Source organism: Chiloscyllium punctatum, chromosome 3 (genome assembly GCF_047496795.1).
Source record: "Chiloscyllium punctatum isolate Juve2018m chromosome 3, sChiPun1.3, whole genome shotgun sequence".
Taxonomy (NCBI): domain Eukaryota; kingdom Metazoa; phylum Chordata; class Chondrichthyes; order Orectolobiformes; family Hemiscylliidae; genus Chiloscyllium; species Chiloscyllium punctatum.
The window spans coordinates 99,401,836-99,422,873 of NC_092741.1; the positions used below are offsets into that span (position 1 = coordinate 99,401,836).

General features: G+C 39.9%; 1 protein-coding gene across 1 annotated transcript in view; it reads right to left on the bottom strand.

Annotated features, from left to right (window-relative positions):
* The window catches only part of LOC140453706 (XK-related protein 6-like), a 57,349-nt gene extending 36,992 nt beyond the window's left edge, over positions 1-20,357 (bottom strand). Inside the window, exons 1-2 of the mRNA XM_072548666.1 lie at positions 20,266-20,357; positions 5,439-5,635 (exon numbers count right to left, since the gene is read on the bottom strand). Coding sequence (XP_072404767.1) covers positions 5,439-5,635; positions 20,266-20,357 — 289 coding nt within the window. The remainder of the gene's footprint in view (positions 1-5,438; positions 5,636-20,265) is intronic.
* Between the last annotated feature and the right edge of the window lie 681 nt (positions 20,358-21,038).

Consider the following 21,038-nt stretch of genomic DNA (forward strand, 5'->3'; position numbering starts at 1 on the left):
AATGGAAGCCAGCACATATGTAATAAAAGCAAATAATGTTTGACTAAGGTCATGAATTTATAGGGTTAATAAGTATGATATGATTGTTAAGGTGCACTTGGACATCTAAAAACACTTGATCATAGACATGTCATTAAAGTTAAAGGTCCCAATAACGGTGACAGTGATAGCATGGACATGAAATTAGCTGAAGGCCATGAAAAATAGTGTAATGAACAGTTGTTTCTCAGACTAGAAGAAAGGGTTAGGAAGTAGGTCTGGCAGCATTGTTTTACTTGATATGGTGTATATTAATGACATACCCTTGGGTATACTTGCTACAATTTCAAAATTTGCAGATGATACAAAATTTTGAATTACTGCAAACTGAGGAGTATAGTCATAAACTTCAAAAGTACAAAGACAAGCTGGCGGAATGAGACGGTACATGATATATAAAATTTAATAATGAAATATGCACAGTCATATATTTTATGGGAAGAATGAATGGAGAAATAATAAGGTAAAATTCTAAAAAGTGGGCTGAATCTTGAGGGATTTTATGTGCAAATCTTAAAGTTGACAGGCCAAATTGAAAAGGTTTTAAAAGACATACTGGATCCTCAGTTTCATAAAAAGAGGTATAGATTATAATATTATCATGAAAATTTAGAAAGTGCTTGTTTGGCCTCAACTGGAGCAGTACAGATGCCAGATTTTGGAAAGGATCTTATAGTTTGAGAGAGGGCACAGAAAAGATTTACAAGGTGTGTCCAGTTATCTGATTGGCAAGGCTGAGTTATTTTCTTTCGAGAAAAGGCTGAGCCACTGTAATAGAGCAGTCCAAGCTCAAGAGAGAAACTGTTCCCACTGGCATAAAGGCAGAGAACCAGACAACATTGATTTATGATGATTGACAAAAGAATCAGGGGTCACATGGTTATTTTTATGCAGCTAGTGACTTGCAAGAGAAAGTGTTTGTGGGACTCAGAGAAGGTAGTTACGTGGAGTTGCTCTTGCAGGGAGCCATAAAGGACAAGAAGACCTGAAGACCTGTACCCGTCATCTAATGAAATAAATCTGTTTTTATGAATTGATTGATTGAAGGATAAATTTTAACCAAGACACCAGGAGAAGATCCTGTTCTTTTCAAATAATTCAATGGGATCTTTTACATCTATGGGGATGTAAAAGGGAGCTTTGGTTTTATGTCTTATTCAAAGACAATACCTGTAACAGCAGGTCGAGAGCAAGAAATCATGGGTCCTTCTGTTCTCTTGTTTCCAAGGCTCTTACCGCTCCCACCAAGTGCCTTCAGAATATGTTTAGAGTTCAATAAAATGTAACAGTGCAACACAAAAGGAGGTCATAAGGTTAATTGAGTCCATGCCAGTTCTTTTGAAGAGTAACGCAGTCAGTTCTACCACTTACAGCATTCCACCCCTAGCCCCCAACAATTTTTCCTTTAGTTTTTCTCCAAGTATGTATGTAATGTTTCTTTTGAACACTAATTTGAATACTATCTGCTTCAATTTAAAAAAAAGCATTAAAAATCCTAGGCATTCTTTGGGTGGGGGGGAAGGCCTGGATTCTGACTCAATAACCCCCACAACTGAGCCTATCCGGAGTAAGTATGGGAGAGAAACAGCCTGCTATTGAAGAGACATGAGAGACAGATTCTCTGATTGAAGTAACTGTTTCTTACAGGTAAAATACTATTGATGCTGGAAATTGGAAATAAAAACAATGCGCTGGAGAAATTCAGGCATGTCTGGCAGCATTTTTATCTGCAGGTCCCCTTACAGCCACCCCCCGACCTGAAGAAGGGTTACACCCAAAACATTGACATCTCCTCCTCCTGATGCTGCCTGGCTTGTTGTGTTCTTCCAGCCTCCTGCTTGTCTACTTTGGATTCCAGCATCTATTTTTTTTTTGTCTTCAGCATCTGTTGAGACAGCAACAGAGGTAAAGCTTCAAGTCCAGTATGAATCTCCTTCAGAACTCTTCTTCTGTCTCTCCCATGTATGGGGAAAACCTTGTTTGGTTGGTTAAAGGGGCAGTGCTGACAATGTCTAGTCCCCTCTGATTAGCAGCATCAGCTTTCCTGGTCCCAGCTCAGTACTCACATATACCTACATTAGCATATCAACCTGGATTATTTCTCAAGGTTCCAGAACAGATCTTGAACATGCAACAATTTGATGAAAAAGCTGGAGCCCTTCTACTGAAGCAAAGCTGACAATCACCCCAAATCAACAAAGCTAGTCAAGTGAATAATTGCTGCATGTCTGAGACAAATGCAGGAACATTTTATATTTGTGAATGTTAATCTCTTCCATTTTTAGGATTCACAGGTGTTAGAATATACTGCAAAAGCAACCATCATCCTGTTCACTCAGAGCAGTGCATTCCCCGGTGGTAAAGCCACTGAAAAGATTTAAATTTGCTTGACCCCAGAAAACTTGCTGTTTGGGTAGGGTAGTACTCTCCACCACCACACATCTGGCAGTTTTGCTTTTTGAGTGAAAAAAGAAACTAATGAGGCATCTCGAATAGAAAGCATGAGAGTGTGAGCTAGTGACAGGATTCAAATAGCATTTGCTCCGACACAGATGCAGGCATCAAAAACATGTCTTGTAAATATGTCCTGTGATGCTTGGATTTGATGATATGGCTTGACTTATTGATCTGTTTCAAACATTTTGAATCATCTGTTTGACTGAACTCTACCCAGGAAAAGTAGCAGCAATCAACTCACACAGAATGTTGTAGACACCCTTAATGGTGCTGCAACAAACTATAACTCTCTTAGCAACATGTATAGTTGTCCAATAAATTTAAATTTGCACAGTTCCTATGCCCTTTACTTCTTTCATTATCTGTTCAAGTCAGATATCCCAGTCAAACTCTCACTCCAAATTCTCCTGTAAGTCTTCAAATCTACATAATTTTACCTTTCACATAATGCTTAATGCATCATCTTTGTGTTATTTATATGGGATTTAAACGTTCCTGCCTATTTGTTCAGGATAAACAAAAAATGGGCAATCTTTTAAATCTAGATTTGCAGTTTTATTTACCTTCCTCCCAGAATCCCATGAACTGACATAGCTAGTAGGTCAAAGATCAGAAGACAAGTCCTATAAATGAAGTTGTCATCACCTTTCAATGTTGTGCTAAGTTACTATTAATGAAGAAGGAAAAGAAAATGAGGTAGGACATAAAATAAGCTTCCCTTTTACTCATGTCTAAGACTAATTTAATGCCACTGCTTTCAGTGACAGTATCATGACACTGATACTAGCTTAGACTAACACTCAATGGGAGGACAGCTGAGTTTCCAATGGATGAATATCTATTGGTGGGAATGGATTGATATAAAGAAGAACATAGCCAGGGATTTTTAGTAAGAACAATTAAGTTTAACATTTTACGCATCTCAATCTGTCCAATATCCTGCTCATATTATAGGTAACTGAATAATGTCACTTTTTCTCCAATAATATACCATGTGGCCAGGAATATTTAGCATTCAAATGTAAGATGGAATGTTGTAGTAATAACACAAATTAGACCAGAATTCAGATATTTTTGATTAACCTGTTCAGGCATGGTATAAGACACCTCTGGATCATATGGGATATGAATCCAGGCTTTCTAGTCCACAGCAAGGGACACTTCAACTATGCCACACAGGCTCTTAGCTCAGAACTTATATGTTGGTCTTACTGTTGCTGAGAAGTGAACTTTGGCCTTGCCTCAATCAAGGTTATTAATATGATTGGCCAAATTCCATGACTTCCAATGGTGGGAGATTCTCTGATCTGGTCTGGTGAACACTGGTAAAGAATTAACAGCTGAGAGGAAGAGGCATAATGATCTCAGCAATTACAGTGATACCACTGACAATGATATCCATGTGCATATAACTGTCTCGATTCAGGAAGAGAAGGATTTTTACATTTTTTTTCCCCTTCAGCATGTCTTTGCAAAGAAGCTGCCAGGGATACAGACAATCCCTGGCAGCTTGTGGGCGGCACGGTGGCACAGTGGTTAGCACTGCTGCCTCACAGCGCCTGAGACCCGGGTTCAATTCCCACCTCAGGCGACTGACTGTGTGGAGTTTGCACGTTCTCCCCGTGTCTGCGTGGGTTTCCTCCGGGTGCTCCGGTTTCCTCCCACAGTCCAAAGATGTGCAGGCCAGGTGAATTGGCCATGCTAAATTGCCCATAGTGTTAGGTAAGGGGTAAATGTAGATGTAGGGGTATGGGTGGGTTACGCTTCGGCGGGGCGGTGTGGACTTGTTGGGCCGAAGGGCCTGTTTCCACACTGTAAATAATCTAATCTAATCTAATCTTTTTGGGGTGTTTTTGGATTAAGACCATCTTGTGACCTGGCCAGTAATGATTCATTTTGGGTACAACAACGGAGGTAATCAGTGTTATTCTTTCTCTTAATTTTCAGATTTCAGGCTTTTACAGCATGCTACTTTTGAAAGCTTCAAATTAATTATTGAGAGCAGATATTTGTATCAACTTGAGAGTGAATGTTTCTAAGGAAAGACTGACAGCAGGATGCCTAAGTGGTAACTTTAGAACTTAACAAAATTTAGGAGAATGAAAAAAGGCCAAAATCCCAAAGCAACCTCTGACAATATTCACAGTCTCCTCACTCCCCAGAAACATCTTCTGGACCTCCTGAATTGCTTCAATTGCATCCCATAGAAACTAATTCTAGAACTATCTTCCTCTTTATGTAAAATATTCTCATGATATTCTTTTGATTCGAACTTCCCATTTCAATTTTTGTTCATGGATATTTAATCCCTTTAGTATAGTAAACTATTTGTCATCAATTTTGTTAATTCTGTTGACATTATTAAAGCTTAAGCTATACAGTCTATTTACTTGTGAATATAGATGCACTTGATAAAAACTCTCCATGTATTCAATAAAATTGTATCCTACTTGCTAGGATTTCGCAAAAAAACAGAGAATAGTTCAACTTTAATTTTTTTAGTTAAAACTATCTGATGCAGTGACTCCCCCATATCAATTCACAATAATTTGCAAGGTCTGTATAATATGTAAATTGCTTTTCAGTTTTGCACTCAGTTCTTAACTTTGAACAATTCCATCTAAAGTGTTAACTAAATTCTGTTGTCACAAAAGAGCAACATGGATATATATAATATATATTTAGCAAAACCTTTGAGGTATTGACGCTGAAAAGACGTGTTATTATTTCAATGCCCTAATCCACATAATTACATATTGTAATGTGCTATATAACATTACATTGTGTTTTGAAAGCAGATCAGGACACAAATGCCAAATATTTTTAATATAGATAATGTACTTTTAATCTCTGAAAATGGACACCATAAAATGAATGTTGACTTCATAAATCATACACTTAGCAGTTATAAATAAACAAAGATATGGAAGATAGAGACTCACATGGTAAGGTTTCTGCCCGGTTTTTCTGGATCATTATGCAGAGTTGTAGCACCAGTTGTGGCGCACTCTCCAGGAAAGTCTCCAGAAGGCGCAACATGTTCACATCTGCATACTCGTACATCATGGCCCAGTAAAATCGGCGCTGGTGTTCGTTCTTCCTTCTGCTCTGAATGCCCAAGTACATTGTACGGATATACCTAGAAAAGCAAGATTTAAACTAGAGCACATCGCACATCAAGAATGCCATGACAGAAATTGGAATGACTGAAGCATCTTCTGAAATCAATGATTTTAAACAATCTTCAAACAAAAAATGATTCAGTTATTACCTTTGAACTGAAAAATACAAAAGAGGATTTTCAAATGTAAGCCATCCATCTTTCATGTGAAAAATTGACTCCTGACATTAGTGATTGTTGTGGACACTCATTTTTTCACCAGCTTTAATTTTCAAGCCTGCAATTAAATAAATGCTCAGCATCCCTCCCCAAATTAAGCCAGAGGTAGTTTCAGTCTGAAAGTCTGATGTCAGTTGTAGGAGTTTTAATGAACAAACAAGCAGAGTGTGTACCATGCATCAGGTTTCAGTTGTCGAAATCTTTGAACACCTTAACCAGCAATGTTTATACGGATTACATAAGAAAGATACATTTTAGCTGCTTTCTTTTTCTAGAACAAGTTTATGTCATCTCCTGATACATTGCAAGCTTGTTTTCAACATTTCACCCACCAAACAAGAGCTTCTCTGCTGAGCACCTCCATGCAGATACATTTCCACTGTTAATTTGAGGCCCATTTGATACTCATGTGTGTCCTGAAAGTGGTTGAAATGCTGTCCATACACTGTCAATTCTTGGCTGCTAGTGAAAGTCTTCTTCCCCCACCTGATTTACTCTTCTAATTGTACAAAAGCAGTGGTAGCAGTTCAATTGTCCCATTATAAAACTCAATTTCCTGTTCATTGATTTCAATTGAACAGGTTTTTTTTAATGAGGGAGAATCAATCTTCAGCATTGCTGTAAGTGAAAATACAACAGATAATAAGTTATACACTGCAACACTTAAATGACCCACAGTGATAGTGAACCTCTCATAACCATTCTTGATCAGGTTAGGTGTCAATTACCTGGCTATTTTGGAAAATTCAGTCCACTTTCACAGTATGTGTCAATGCAATTATCTTAATCATTTTCTATACTTACCACTTTAAACATGTTGATGATATCAGGGAAATAGAACAGTTTTTTTTACACTTCCACCGTTATTAATTTGAAACATAAGGAATTTATGTGGTCATCCAGCCCTCCGAGTTCCATCAGTCGCTTAGTTCATGGTTAATCTTCTCCTCAGTTTCCTTTAACTCTTTTTGCTCCATATTCCTTGATGTACTTAACTAACAAAAATCATTTTCAGTGTTGAAACCTCCAACGCCCAGGGAAATAGGACAACAGTTTCAACAATTGTTGAAGTTCAAAAGTCCTTCTTGGTTTCACTTCTAAATGATCAAATTCTAATTTTAAGCTTATGTCTCTTTGGCCTCGGTTCTCCCAAAGAAAATAATTCCTTTGTATATACCTCGCCCCCCTCCCCCCAGCCAAGTTCATGCAACACCAATGGCTGGTGTGTAGGAGCTGATTTCCCAGTTGTACAGAGTACTCAGACTTCACTATTTTTTGTATTGGGTGGATGTGAAATAACATCTGAGTGGTGAAGCTGTTGATTAGAAAATAAGTGCATGTATTTACTTTAGGGGTATCTTTTTTTTTGTCTTAGCACTCCAAACAAAAGTGAAAAAGAGCTGGCAAATGATGTCCTAATTCATTTTTTGATAAATCTGAGAGTGGTTATGACAGTATATCTAAGTTTTGTTCAATATACAGGTGATGAGTGAGATGTGATTAAAAATATTGAGAATACATTTTGGTGTAAGCAATGCAAATGGCATTTGTTTATTTCACTAACGTTCATTCAATTTAATAACACAATCTAAAGTTAATTTGGGATATTAGCATCACAGAACACATTTAAATACAATAATCCAGAGTATTTAACTTTTCAATGATGGATAAAATATTCAATATTGGAATGAGTGGTCTATTGAATTCAGTTTTCTTAAAAAAACAGAAAAATAAATGTATACCGTAGATGCTTTTAGTGTTCAGATTTTAGCAATTTACGCGTGATAGGTAAGTAAACATATTTAACTGGAAAATTGTGTCTTGCATGAGAGAGCTTTGTAAGAGAGTTTCACTGCTTGAGAAGAGATAGGAAGAGTGTAGGTGGGAAAGCTAAAATTGTAGTAACCCTAACCCACCTCAAAACCACCCCTAGTCCAGCCACCTACAGTTCTCAGAGGGGAAGGGTCAGACAACAGGTGACCAATTCACTATCAGAAGGTTGATTCATCAATGAAATCTTTTATTAAGGAGACTGTGAATCTTTATTTTAACTGGATTTTTAATTTTCATGGAGGCTAGGAATCACAGCACTCTAGAACCTGGGAGAAAAAAGGAATTGATAATGGTCAGGTTAACGAAGAAAAGGCCTTTATTGCATTTCTGTACGCCCAACAAGCATGCCTCCTCGTAAGGGGATCAGTCTGATCATTTGATCCCCAAATCCTAACAATATTTGATCTGCCTCAATTATATCCAATCCATTTTGACAGAGCAGCAAGGAGAGAAGGTGGAGTGAAGCAAGGGCTGCCGGGAAGGGTAAGTTTTCCCATTTTTTCCTGTCTGGGAGCAGTGGGAGACACAGTGGAGGTGGAGACCAGGAGAGTGCCGGGAAGGTAAGGACTTAATATATATTTGGGCAGCAGCTAAACCCGAGATACTACACGTATAGTATCTCCCTCCCGTCTCCCCTCCTCTAACCAGAAGAAAAAGACTCTGTAAGGTAAGGCTTTTATTTTTTCTTTATCTTTCTTTTTCATATATTTAAGTGCATTGTTTGGATTTAGTTAGTTGATATAAAGCTAAGCTTACAATGGCAGGGGACCTCAGACCCGTGGCATGTGCCTCTTGCTTGATGTGGAAGCTCAGGAACGTGGCTGACGTTCCTGACTCTTAGACTTGCAAGAAGTGTGTCCAGCTGCAGCTCTTGTTTGACGGCATGACGACTCTGCAGCTGCGGACTGACTCATTGTGGAGCATGCGCAATGCTGAGGAGGTCGTGAATAGCACTGTTGGGGGAGATGGCTCACCAGGAGAGGGCAGCAATTGCCAAGATCATGGCACTGTGGCAGGCACTGCTGTTCAGAAGGGCGGGAAAAAGACTCATAGGGCCATCGTCATAGGGGATTCTATTATAAGGGGAGTAGGTAGGCGGTTCTGTGGCCGAAAACGGGACTCCAGGATGGTATGTTGCCTCCCAGGTGCTCAGGTCAGGGATGTCACCAATCGGCTGCAGAGCATTCTAAAAGGGGAGAGTGAACAGCCAGTTGTCTTTTGTGCATAGGCACCTACAGTATAAGTAAAAATAAATGAGATGAGGTCCTGAAAGAAGAATTCAGGGAGCTAGGAGAGCAGTTAAAGAGGAGGACCTCAAAGGTAGTGATCTCAGGATTACTACCAGTGCCATGTGTAGCCAGCGTAGAAATGATAAAAAAAATAGGCAGGATGAACACGTGGCTTGATGGATGTGTAGGAGGGAGGGGTTCAGATTTATTGGACATTGGGACCAGTTCTGGGGAAGGTGAGACTACTACAAAATGGACGGTCTACATCTGAACCAGACTGGAACCAATGTCCTTGGAGGAGGTTTTGCTACTGCTGTTGGGGAGGTTTTAAACTAATGTGGCAGGGGGCTGGGAACCAGAAGAGAAAACAAGTAGGCAATGAGCTGGAGACTGGGGACAGTAAGAATCATGAAGATAGCATTAATAAGGGGAAGAGTAGGTAGAGAGCAGATGAACACAAAAGAATTGGTGGCCTGAAATGCATCTATTTTAACGCAATGAGTATAGTGTGTAAGGTAGATGAACTTAAGGCTTGGATTGGTGCTGGGAGTATGATGTTATTGTAATCACAGAGACTTGGTTGAAGGAAAGGCATGATTGGCAATTAAATGTTCCAGGATATAGATGCTTCAGACAGATTAGGGAGGGAAGTAAAAGGGGGGCAGAGTTGCATTGCTGGTCAGGGATGATATCACAGCTGTGCTAAAGGAGGACACTATGGAGGGCTGGGTAATGAGGCATTATGGGTGGAGTTAAGAAATAAGAAATGTGCAGTTATACTGTTGGGGCTGTATTACAGGCCTCCCAATGGCGAGGGTGAGGTAGAAAAACAAATAGGTAAACAGATTATAGAAAGGTATAGAGGCAATAGGGTAGTGGTTATGGGAGATTTTAATTTTCCCAACATTGACTGGGATACACTTAGCGTCAGAGGTCTGGATGGGGTAGAATTTGTAAGAAGCATCCAGGAGAGTTTTCTAGAGCAGTATGTCAATAGTCCGAAGAGGGAAGGGGCCATATTGGACCTGGTATTGGGGAATGAGCCAGGCCAGGTGGTAGAAGTTGCGGTGGGAGGTTTCTTTGGGAACAGTGACCACAATTCTGGAAATTTTAGAATACTCGTAGACAAAGATGAGAGTGGTCCGAAGGGAAGAGTTCTAAACTGGGCCAAGGCCGATTATATCAAAATTAGGCAGGAGTTGGGAGATGTGGATTGGACACAGCTATTTGAAGGAAAGCCTACATTTGATAATTGGGAAGCTTTCAAAAATAGATTAATGATAGTGCAAAATAGACATGTCCCATTGAAGGCAAAGGATAGAAAAGGCAAGATTCATGAACCGTGCATGAGAGGAGAAATTGTATGACTGGCCAAGAGGGAAAAGGAAGTGTATATAAGGTCTAGGCAGCTAAGAACAGAATGGGCCCTGGAGGAATATGGGAAGAGTAGGACCAGTCTTAAGCGAGGAATCAAATGGGCTAAAAGGGGTCATGAAATAGCTTTAGTGAGCAGAATTAAGGATAATCCCAAAGCTTTTTATTCTTATATAAGAAGCATATATAAGGAGGTATAGGATAAGGATAACTAGAGAAAGGATTGGTCCACTAAAGGATAATGAAGGAAGGCTGTGTGTTGAACCTGAGACAATGGGTGAGATTCTGAATGATTACTTTGCATCGGTGTTCACTGAGGAGAGGAACATGATGAATGTTGAGATTAGAGGTAGAAATTTAATTAGTCTGGATCAAGTTGACATAAGTAGGGAAGATGTGTTGGGTAGGTTAGAGGTTATTAAGGTGGACAAATCCCCAAGACCGGATGGGATCTATCCCAGGTTGCTGAGGAAGGCAAGAGAGGAAATAGCTGGGGCCCTGACAGATATCTTTGTGGCATCCTTAAACACAGGTGAGGTGCCGGAGGACTGGAAAGTAGCTCATGTTGTCCCCCTGCACAAGAAGGGTAGAAGGGATATTCCGGGTAACTACAGACCAGTGAGCCCGACGTCAGTGGTGGGAAAGTTGCTGGAGAAGGTACTGAGGGATAGGATCTATTTATATTTAGAAAATAATGAGCTTATTAGTGATAGGCAACATGGTTTTATGTGGGGGAGATCGTGCCTTACCAACTTAATAGAGTTCTTTGAGGAAGTGACCAGATTGATAGATGAAGGAAGGGCTGTTGATGTCATGTACATGGACTTTAGTAAGGTATTTGATAAGGTTCCCCATGGTAAATTAATAGAAAAAGTGAAGTCACATGGTGTGCAGGGTGTTTTAGCTAGGTGAATAAAGAACTGGTTGAGTAACAGGAGACAGAGAGTAGTAGTTGAAGGGAGTTTCTCGAAATGGAGAAAGGTGACCAGTGGTGTTCCACAGGGATCAGTGCTGGGGCCACTGTTGTTTGTGACATACATAAATGATCTGGAAGAGGGCACTTTTGGTGTGATCAGCAAGTTTGCAGATGACATGGATTGGTGGAGTAGCAGAAAGGATAAGGGACTGTCAAAGAGTACAGGAGGCTATAGATAGACTGGGGAGTTGGGTGGAAAAGTAGCAGATGGAGTTCAATCCAGATAAATGTGAGGTGATGCATTCAGGCAAGTCTAATTATAGAGTGAATTATACAATGAATGGAAGAGCCTTGGGAAAAGTTGATGGGCAGAAAGATCTGGGAGTGCAGGTCCATTGTACCCTGAAGGTTACTGCACAGGTGGATAGAGTGGTCAAAAAGGCATATGGTATGCTTGCTTTCATTGAACGGTGTATTGAGAATAAGTGCTGGCAAATCATGTTAAAATTATACAAGATATTGGTTCAGCTGCAGTTAGAATACTGTGTACAGTTCTGGTCGCCACATTACCAAAAGGATGTGGGTGCTTTGGGGAAGGTGCAGGGAAGGTTTACGAGGATATTGCCTGGTATGGAAGGAGCTAGCTATTTGGAGGTAATGAATAGGTTAGGTTTGTTTTCATTAGAAAAAAGGAGATTGAGGGGGGACCTGGTTGAGATTTACAAGATCATGAAGAGTATAGACTGGGTGGATAGAGATAAGCTTTTTCCCAGGGTGAAGGATTCAATAACGAGAGGTCACGCTTTCAAGGTGAGAGGTGAAAAGCTTAAGGGGGCAAGTACTTCACACAGAGGGCGGTGGGTATCTGGAACGTGTTACCAGCAGAGGTGGTAGAGGCAGGAACGATAGATTCATTTAAGATGCGTCTGAACAAATGCATGAGTAGGTGGGGAGCAGAGGGATACAGATGCTTTGGAATTGGGCTACAGGTTTAGACAGTACATTTGGATCAGTTCAGGCTTGGAGGGCCGAAGGGTCTGTTCCTGGGCTGTAAATTTTCTTTTTTCTTTGTTCTTTGTATATCTCATGTCCCCACAATATCCAATTCGTTCAATACCACCCCACCCAAATGATGAATTTGCTGGATGTCAGACAGGAAACCTCTTTGAAAATTTAAACACCCTGCAGTTAACTCTTCGGAACATCTAGGGAGCCTATACGTCTGGACTTGTTACCTGAAAATCCTCCCCACGGATCTGCTCACCAGCTGTGCACAGGCCTTGAAGCCTGACAATGTCTAACTTCTTTCATTATTAACAACTATTAAGTACTTGCTCTGAATTCCTCTCTGCAACATTAAAAATGGAAATTAACTACACTAGTGTCCCACAGTGACTCAATATAAATACTCAAGATTACAAATGCAAACTAGCTTTAAGACTGCAATGGAGACATACAACTTATGTGAATCAAGTTAAGGAAATGTGGCAAAAAGTAGAAAATGTGGAATAAAGCTAGATATCTAGATCTAGATCTTAGGTTCCTAATCTCACAAAGTCTTTTAAGTAACACAAAATGTGCAATTCAGTTTTTGCAAAGGATATCAATCCACACTACCAGCTATCTCAAGCAGGCAGTCAGCATGTAGACGACTGCCAAACAGTTTTTGATCTCAATGCTACATATTTCGTTATTCTTTTCAAAGAGGCTATATTCAGTCAGCTACTTTACCGTAAATGATATTCTCTATTTGGTAACTTGGCAGATAGCGCAAGGGGTATATTACATGTGACTGCCAGCTCCTTCTCAATAAATAACTCTTTCACAGCAGGTTGCACTATTACCATTTCATCCTATCAGAAAGATAGAGTTTCACAACTGGCAACTTGATTATAGAGAACAGGGAGAATCCGAGAAACAGAAGAATAGTATTCTGTTTCTGTAAACCTGAAGTAGAACATTAAAAAGTATATTTAGTATGTATTAACAATGTCTTGAGAAAAATATGTATTTTCAATAATTTATTTCAACATTGCAATGGTAATGAAAGTAGTCTTGTCAAACACAGATGACAATAATTAAGAGGCTTAAGTTTTATCAGGCAGTAGAGGGTGAAGTTGAGTCAGGCAGCCTGAAATTGTGACAATTTTTGGCTGCAAACCAAATATCCTCTGTTTTCCAAAAGCCATGCTATTCTTGTCTGGGCTATTCATAAATTGGGAAGATCTTGTGTGCAAAATTCACTTTTCTGAAGGCAAGGTTACCGTTATGATGACCACAAGAAATTTGAGTATTAGTCCTGATGCTACAGCAGATTTTAGAAGCCAAATTAAAAACCCTTAATGAATTCAAGGTCACTGGGGGATGTCTGCTGAGGAGCCAGGGACATTTTGGCAGATAATTGAAGTGTTTTGACACCTTCAAATGTCACTACAAAATGATATAGTTCAATGTCGATATGATTTTAATGCAATGATTGATCATAATGTTCTTTCTTGAAAGACATGTTAATCATACTTAGAATACCATTCTATAATAACATGCATTAACATCCTTGTCCAATCGGGAGATGATACCCAGTGGCATTGTCAATGAACAAGTAATCCAGAAATGCAAGTAATATTCCGGGTTCAAATCCCACTAAGGCAGATGGTGTAATTTGAATTCAATAAAAATATGGAATTAAAAGACTAATGGGGGCCATGAAACCATTGTTGACTGTTGCAAACACCCATCTAGTTCATTAATGCCATTTAGAGAACTGTCATCTTTCATGGGTGTCCTGACCCATATAAATATGGTTGACTTGTAACTGCCTTCTGAAATAGCATAGCAAGCCATTTAGTTGTGTCAATCGCTACAATAATAAAAAAGGAATGAAACAAATCGGACTATAAGGCATTGACTAGAGTACTGGAAGTGAAGACAGCAAACACAGCCCTATTCAGCCTGAAAAAGTCCCATTCTTCACAATGAGACATACCCTCCATTGTGTTCTATGCAACTATCGGCATGTTTAATGCGACAGACTTCAAAGACTTCTAGTAAATCAAGACTGGGCATCCAAGAAGCACTGTAAATTATCAGCAGTTGCCAAATTGCACTAAAACACAATCTTTAGCTTCATAGTATGGCATATTCCCCACAAGCCAAAGTATCAACATGGTTCAATGAAAAGCATAGCAGGACATGCCAGGAGCAGCATCAGGCATAACTAAAAATGAGGTTAAGCTACAAAACAGGACTATTTGCATGACAAACAGCAGAAGCAGTGAGTGACAGATAGAGCTAAACAATACCACTACTAATGGATCAGACCTAAGTTCTGCAATCCTGTCTCATTCAGTCATGAATGGTGTTGGACAACTGAACATCTCACTGGAGGATGAAGTTCCACAATTATTCCCGTCCTCAACAATGGGGGAGACCAGCAATTAGTGCAAAAGACATGGCTGAAGGATTCACAACAATTTTCATCCAGAAATGTCAAGTGGGTGATCATGGCCTCCTCCAGAGATTCCAGTATCACAGACGGTAGTTTTCAAATGATTCTAATCAGTCCGTGTGATATAAAGAAATGGTTGGAGCACTGGATATTGCCAAAGCTATGGGCTCTGACAACATTCCAATCAAAGCGCTGAAGACGCAATTCAGAACTTGCCACAAGCCTTGGTTGCCCTTGATATCAAGGCTGCATTTGACCAAATATGGCAACGAGCTCTAGAAAACATGAGTCAATGAGAGTTGGGAGCAATTATGACTCTATATGGGGTGGATTAATACCCAGCACAAAGGAAAATGGTGGTGGTGGTGGTTGGAGGTCATTCATCTCAGCTCCAGATCATCTCTGCAGCAGTTCCTCAGGGCAGGAGTCTTGGACTAACTAGCTGCAGCTGCTTCATCAATGTACCTCTCTTCATTATAAGGTTAGAAATGGAGATGTTCATTGATAATTAAATAATGTTCAGCACCATTCATGACTTCTCAGACACTGAAGTAGTCCATGTCTAATTGCAGCAAAACCTGGATAATATCCAGGCTTTGGCAAATATGTGGCAAATACCATTCACATCACACAAGTGCCAGGTAATAGTCATCCCTCCAACAAGATAAATCTATCATCCCCTGACCTTTAATGACATTACCATCACTGATTCCCCACTATCAACAGCCTGAGGATTACTATTAACCAGAAACTGAACAGGACTAGCCATACAAGTACTGTAGAGTAATTCAGACACTGGGAATACAAATGTCTCACCTCCTGACTCCCCAGAACCTACCATCTACAAAGTACACATAAAGATTGTGATGGAGTACTCTCCACTCGTCTGGATTAGTGCAGCTCTGACAATACAAGAAGCTTTACACCATCTACGACAAAGCAGTCCATTTGATTGGCACCATACCCACAAATATTCATTTCTCCTATTCGGTTTCCTTCCACAATCCAAAGATGTGCAGTTTAGGTGAATTAACCATGCTAAATTGCCCAGAGTGTTCAGGGATGTGTAGGTTATGTGCATTAGTTAGGGCAAGTGTAAAGTATTAGGGTAGGTGAATGGGTCTGGGTGGGTTACTCTCTGAAGGGTCAGTGTGGACTTGTTGGGCTGAAGGGCCTGTTTCCACACTGTAGGGATTCTATGAAAACTTACACCTAGTAACATCTAGAAAAACAAGAGTAGCAGAAACATAGGAACACCACAACCCGTAAGTTCCTCTCCAAGACATTCACCATCCTGACTTGGAAATATATCACTGTTCCTTCAGTGACACCGCATCAAAATCCTGGAACTCAATCCTTCATGGCATCTCTACAGCAAATGGTGCAGTGAGGGAACTCACCACCCTTTCAAGGGCAACTAGGGACTAGCAATAAATCCCAGCCAGAGATGCCCACATCCCATTAATAAATTTTTAAAAGTGCCATAATGTATTCAAAACAGTGGAAATATTTTTGGGCAAGCTGTCAAGTCATGTTTTGGACTGTGACTTAGTCAGAGTCACAAAGATGTACAGCATGGAAACAGATCTTTTGGTCCAACTCTTCCATGCCAACCAAATATCCTAAATTAATCTAGTCTCATTTGCCAGCATTTGACCTATATCCCTTTAAACCCTTCCTATTCCTATAACCATCCAGATGCCTTTTAAATGTTGTAATTTTACGAGCATTCACCACCTTCTCTGACAGCCCATTCCATTCACACACCACTCTCTGTGTGAAAAAGTTGCCTCTTAAGTCCCTTTTAAATTGTTTCCTTCTCAGCTTATACCTATGCCCTCTCATTTAGGATTGCCTTATCCTGGGGAAAGGATTTTGGCTATTCACATTATCCATGCTCCACGTGATTTTATTATCTTCTATAAGGTCACTCTTCAGCCTCCAATACTGCAGGGAAAATAAACTGAGCCTATTCAGTCTCTTTCTAGAGCTCAAACGCTCCAACCCTGGCAACGTCCTTGTAAATCTTTTCTGAATCCTTCCAAGTTCCACAACATCTTTCATAGCAGGGAGACAAGAATTAAATGCAGTATTCAAAAAGTGACCTAACCAATGTCCTGTACAGCTACAACATGACCTCCCAATTCCAATACCCAGTAAAAGCAAATATACCAAATACCTTCTTCACTGTCCTATCTACCTGTGGCTCCACTTTCAAGGAATTAGGAAACTGCACTCTTTGTTTGGCAACAACCATTACCATAAAGTGTATAAGTCCTGCCATGATCTGCAAACTGACTAACCATCCCTCCTATATTCATATCTAAATTATTTATATAAATGACAAAAAACATTAGACCCAGTATCGAACCTTGTGACACACCACAGGTCATAGACTTCCAGTCCGAAAAGCAACTGTCCACCATCACCCTCTGTCTCCTATTTTCAAGTCAATTTTGCACCCAAATGGCTAGGTCTCCCTGTATTCCGTATGATCAACCTTGCTAACCAGTCTACTATGTATGCTTGTTGAATGCCTTAGAGATATCCATATAGACAACATTCACCACTCTACCTTCATTAATCTTCTTCATCACTTCTTTAAAGAAGTGACACGTGATTTCTCATTCACAAAGCCATGTTGACTATCCTAAATGAGTCCTCACCTTTCCAAATATTCCAGAAATATTTTATAAAAGTGTCAAACTATTAAATATTAAGAAAAACCTAACCACTTGCTCCATTTCATTGATCGACAACTAATCTGCTTTGAAATAGAAACATCATTATGGATGAATTGATTTTTTGAGTCAAAGAGTGGCATCAGTCTAAAGGTTGGAGATATATCTGTTTAGTGCATGGCAGCTGTCTCATATGATTTTAACTTCCTCATTTCACATACACACATGAGGATGCAAATCTTATGAATAGGAAGTTCTGAAGCTGGCTGGGACATCTCATATTCCAACTTCTCGATTATCATATTTAAAAAAGTATCCAGTCAGGTCTTTACATCCAGTAAACCAGAAACATCTCTTTTGTTGGTATCTTCTACCCACCTCTGGAGATGTTTGATACCATCCACATCTCTCTTGAAGTTCTTCTGCATGCCCACAAAATAATATGCAAATACTGTTTCTGTGGGATACAAAATGAGCCTATCCTGACTGATTAAGTTCACCATGGACGTCAGTGCTCATGGTTGGCTGAAAAGAAGCTGAATTCAGGACCGATTATGCAGTGCCACTCACTGCTTCACACATCGATGAGTACAAACTACGAGAGAAAGTTTGCTTTGCAGAAGAGCCTCATACACAAGACTCGGTGTCAAGCAACTCCTTCAGGTGCCAAATATACACTGATTGTGTCTCAGTTAACTAGAGCTACTGATGCTGCTGCTCCTTACACAACAGTCAGAAGTCACATAACACCAGGTCGTCACCCAGCAGGTTTATGTGAAATCACAAGCTTTTGGAGTGCTGCTCCTTTGTCAGGTGAAGTGACTGGTGTCATGTTATTTCTGATTTTGTTCACCCCAGTCCAATACCAGCATGTCCATATCATGGTTACCCAACAGTGGTACTGCCTCTCACACATCTGTTAAAGTTCACAGATAAAACATACTTGCTCCAACATTCAGAAGCTAAGGTACATCAGTTCACTGACTTCTTATCTCAACTGGAAAAATTAACACTTCCAGTAACTTCTCACGAAAGATTTGCTTGGTACAAGGACACAATCATAAAATGTGGCTTTGGCCAAAACTCCTCAGAAGTATCTCATGCATACACAGCACATATTGTGGAATTGACCTAATCTATTCTATGAATTCTTGCTTATTCATCCTGAGAACCTCAGTGGTCCTTCTTACCAACCTGTTGTACACACACAGTCTTCCAACTCTGTCCTGAGCATCCCAAGCGGCTCACAGAACCCATTTCTTGTTTAAATAGTTGGAAATCCTAGGCCGTGCGAAACTGCAAAAGGTCTTGACTCATATTTTGCTCATCCAACAGGAACATCTGGACTCTAGTCACCAGCATTTCTAACTGTTTAATGAATGATTGGTAGAATTCACAGAACAATCCTGATTTTATGCTAAACTATGTCTATAACTGGAACAGAGTGTAAAATATACAGACACTTAAGTGAAATCCTAGAAACTATACATGTTTTATATGTACAATATAAATTTTTCATGTGTGAACAACTTGGATTTATAGCAAGTATAATATAATAATAACTTAAGGTACTTCACATGAAAGTTGGCAAATACGAACGCCTGAATTTTTGTTCCTGAGGTGAGTGTGCTCTGCATGTCTGCTTCAGATGGCCAGACGTACTTTCTGCAGGTATTGGGCAGATGCTGGAGTCAGTCTACCTCCCTCAGAAACAAATAGTCACAGGATCTGTGGGGTGCTGATGTGCACAGTTTAAAAGACCAACTTTGGACCTCTAAGCCTACCGCTCCACACCATGTCACTCTTCCACTCACTTCTCATGCTCCAATCATATCAACCATGTCCCCACCCATTCTCTCATGGCTCCTTACTCCCTCCATGCCAAACTATTCCCTGTACCCAGGGAAACTACTCATTTCCACAAACTTTAATAGCCCCTATGCCAACTTAGTGCCAGCTCATCCTAACAAAACTAACAACATTTATGAGTACAGAAGGAATAAGTTTATGAATGTTCTGCAAATCAGTGATCACCACTGCAAGTCTCAGCCAGGTTTGCAGGTAGCTGTCACAACACATTTTTCTTCCAACATTCAACCATTTCTCTACTAATCAGCCTCTCGAAAAATTAAAAGATGGTAGCTCAAAAACAAAATCTATCTCCTTCACTCATGGCTGATGTCACCTTTCTGCGAAGGCAGCAATTCTAACAAGTAGAGCCATTTGAGCAGGACAATAATCACCAAGCACACAAATGTCCTCCTCAAACAATGGTTTAGATTCACAGATAGGTTAGAGAACTCTATTCTGTGTAGCCACAGTTTCCTTTTGATAACTTATACTACCTTGAGAAAATGAGAGTAAGATTCCTCAGGAGATTGCCAATATTTGGGTAACAGTTCACAGAAAAGAATCACTCCATTTGTTGGCTTTTTACTTTTAAAGTCTATCTATTTCTCTTCAATTTTCATGGTTTGCAGTCGATGTATTTATGAATTTCTGTACTTTGTAGGGACAGCTAAGAAAATTGACCTTTTCTTCAACAATTGTGTCAGCATGTTTAAAATAACACTGGGGTGGCATGGTGGCTCATTGATTAGCACTGCTGCCTCACAGCACTAGGGTCCCAGGTTCGATTCCAGGGCGACTCTCTGTGTGGAGTTTGCACATTCTCCCCGTGCCTGCGTGGGTTTCCTCCAGGTGCTCCGGTTTCCTCCCACAGTGCAAAGATGTGCAAGCCAGGTGAATTGACCATGCAAAATTGCCCATAATGTTAGGTGCATTAGTCAGAGAGAAGTGGGCCTGGGTGGGTTGCTCTTCAGAGGGTTGGTGTGGGCTGAAGGGCCTATTTCCACACTGTAGGAATCTAATCATAAACCCCACGTGTTTGAATATTTTCTACTCTGGATTTTTTTTTTGTTATGTTATCTCATTTCTGAGCATACTCTCACTTGTTCAAATCAGATGGGGTCAAGACAACAAAGCCTGTGATTAAAATCGTGGTGTCGATCTGCTCTAAGTAGGAATCCAACTGAAAACTCATGTTGGTTTAAATCCTTCTCATAAATATTTATGATTAAATCACCTTTCTTTTTAGATTTGAAATTCATGGATAAATATTTCTGTATCAGACACTTTATACCATCATATTCTTCAATGGGCTGTTTAAAAATATTGACGATTCCAAGATCACAAAGAGCATAAAAACAAAACAAAGAACTGCAGATGCTGGAGATCTAAAATAAAAACAGAAAATGCTGTTGAAACTCAGTACGCCTGGCAGCATCTATGGGAAGAAAACAGACTTAATGTTTTGAGTCTAATGACTCTTCATCAGAACTGGTGTTCTGTTTTGTTTCAAAAAGAGCACTCACAGGCAGAAATAACTAATAAGACCATTTTATTAGTAAGAGCATGACAGCAATTTAAACACTCACTTATCTGACTCGTTCATGTGAGACTTAGCAATAAACAAAAGGCAAATCAGAAAATGGTGATGGTGTTCCTGGGATAGTAGTTAATTGAGAGCAAATGCAGGAGACTGTTGACTCAATGTACTGATGTGGCTTGTTCAGTTCCCATGTGGTTTACTGGGACAGAAAATGTGCAAAACCTTACTGTAGTGTTCTGCCTACTCTAAATCTTGGGTAATTTATTGGAAAATTTTGTGGCTCTGATATAACCAGTATATCTCCCATGAGCAGTCCAGGTTCTGAATAGCTGA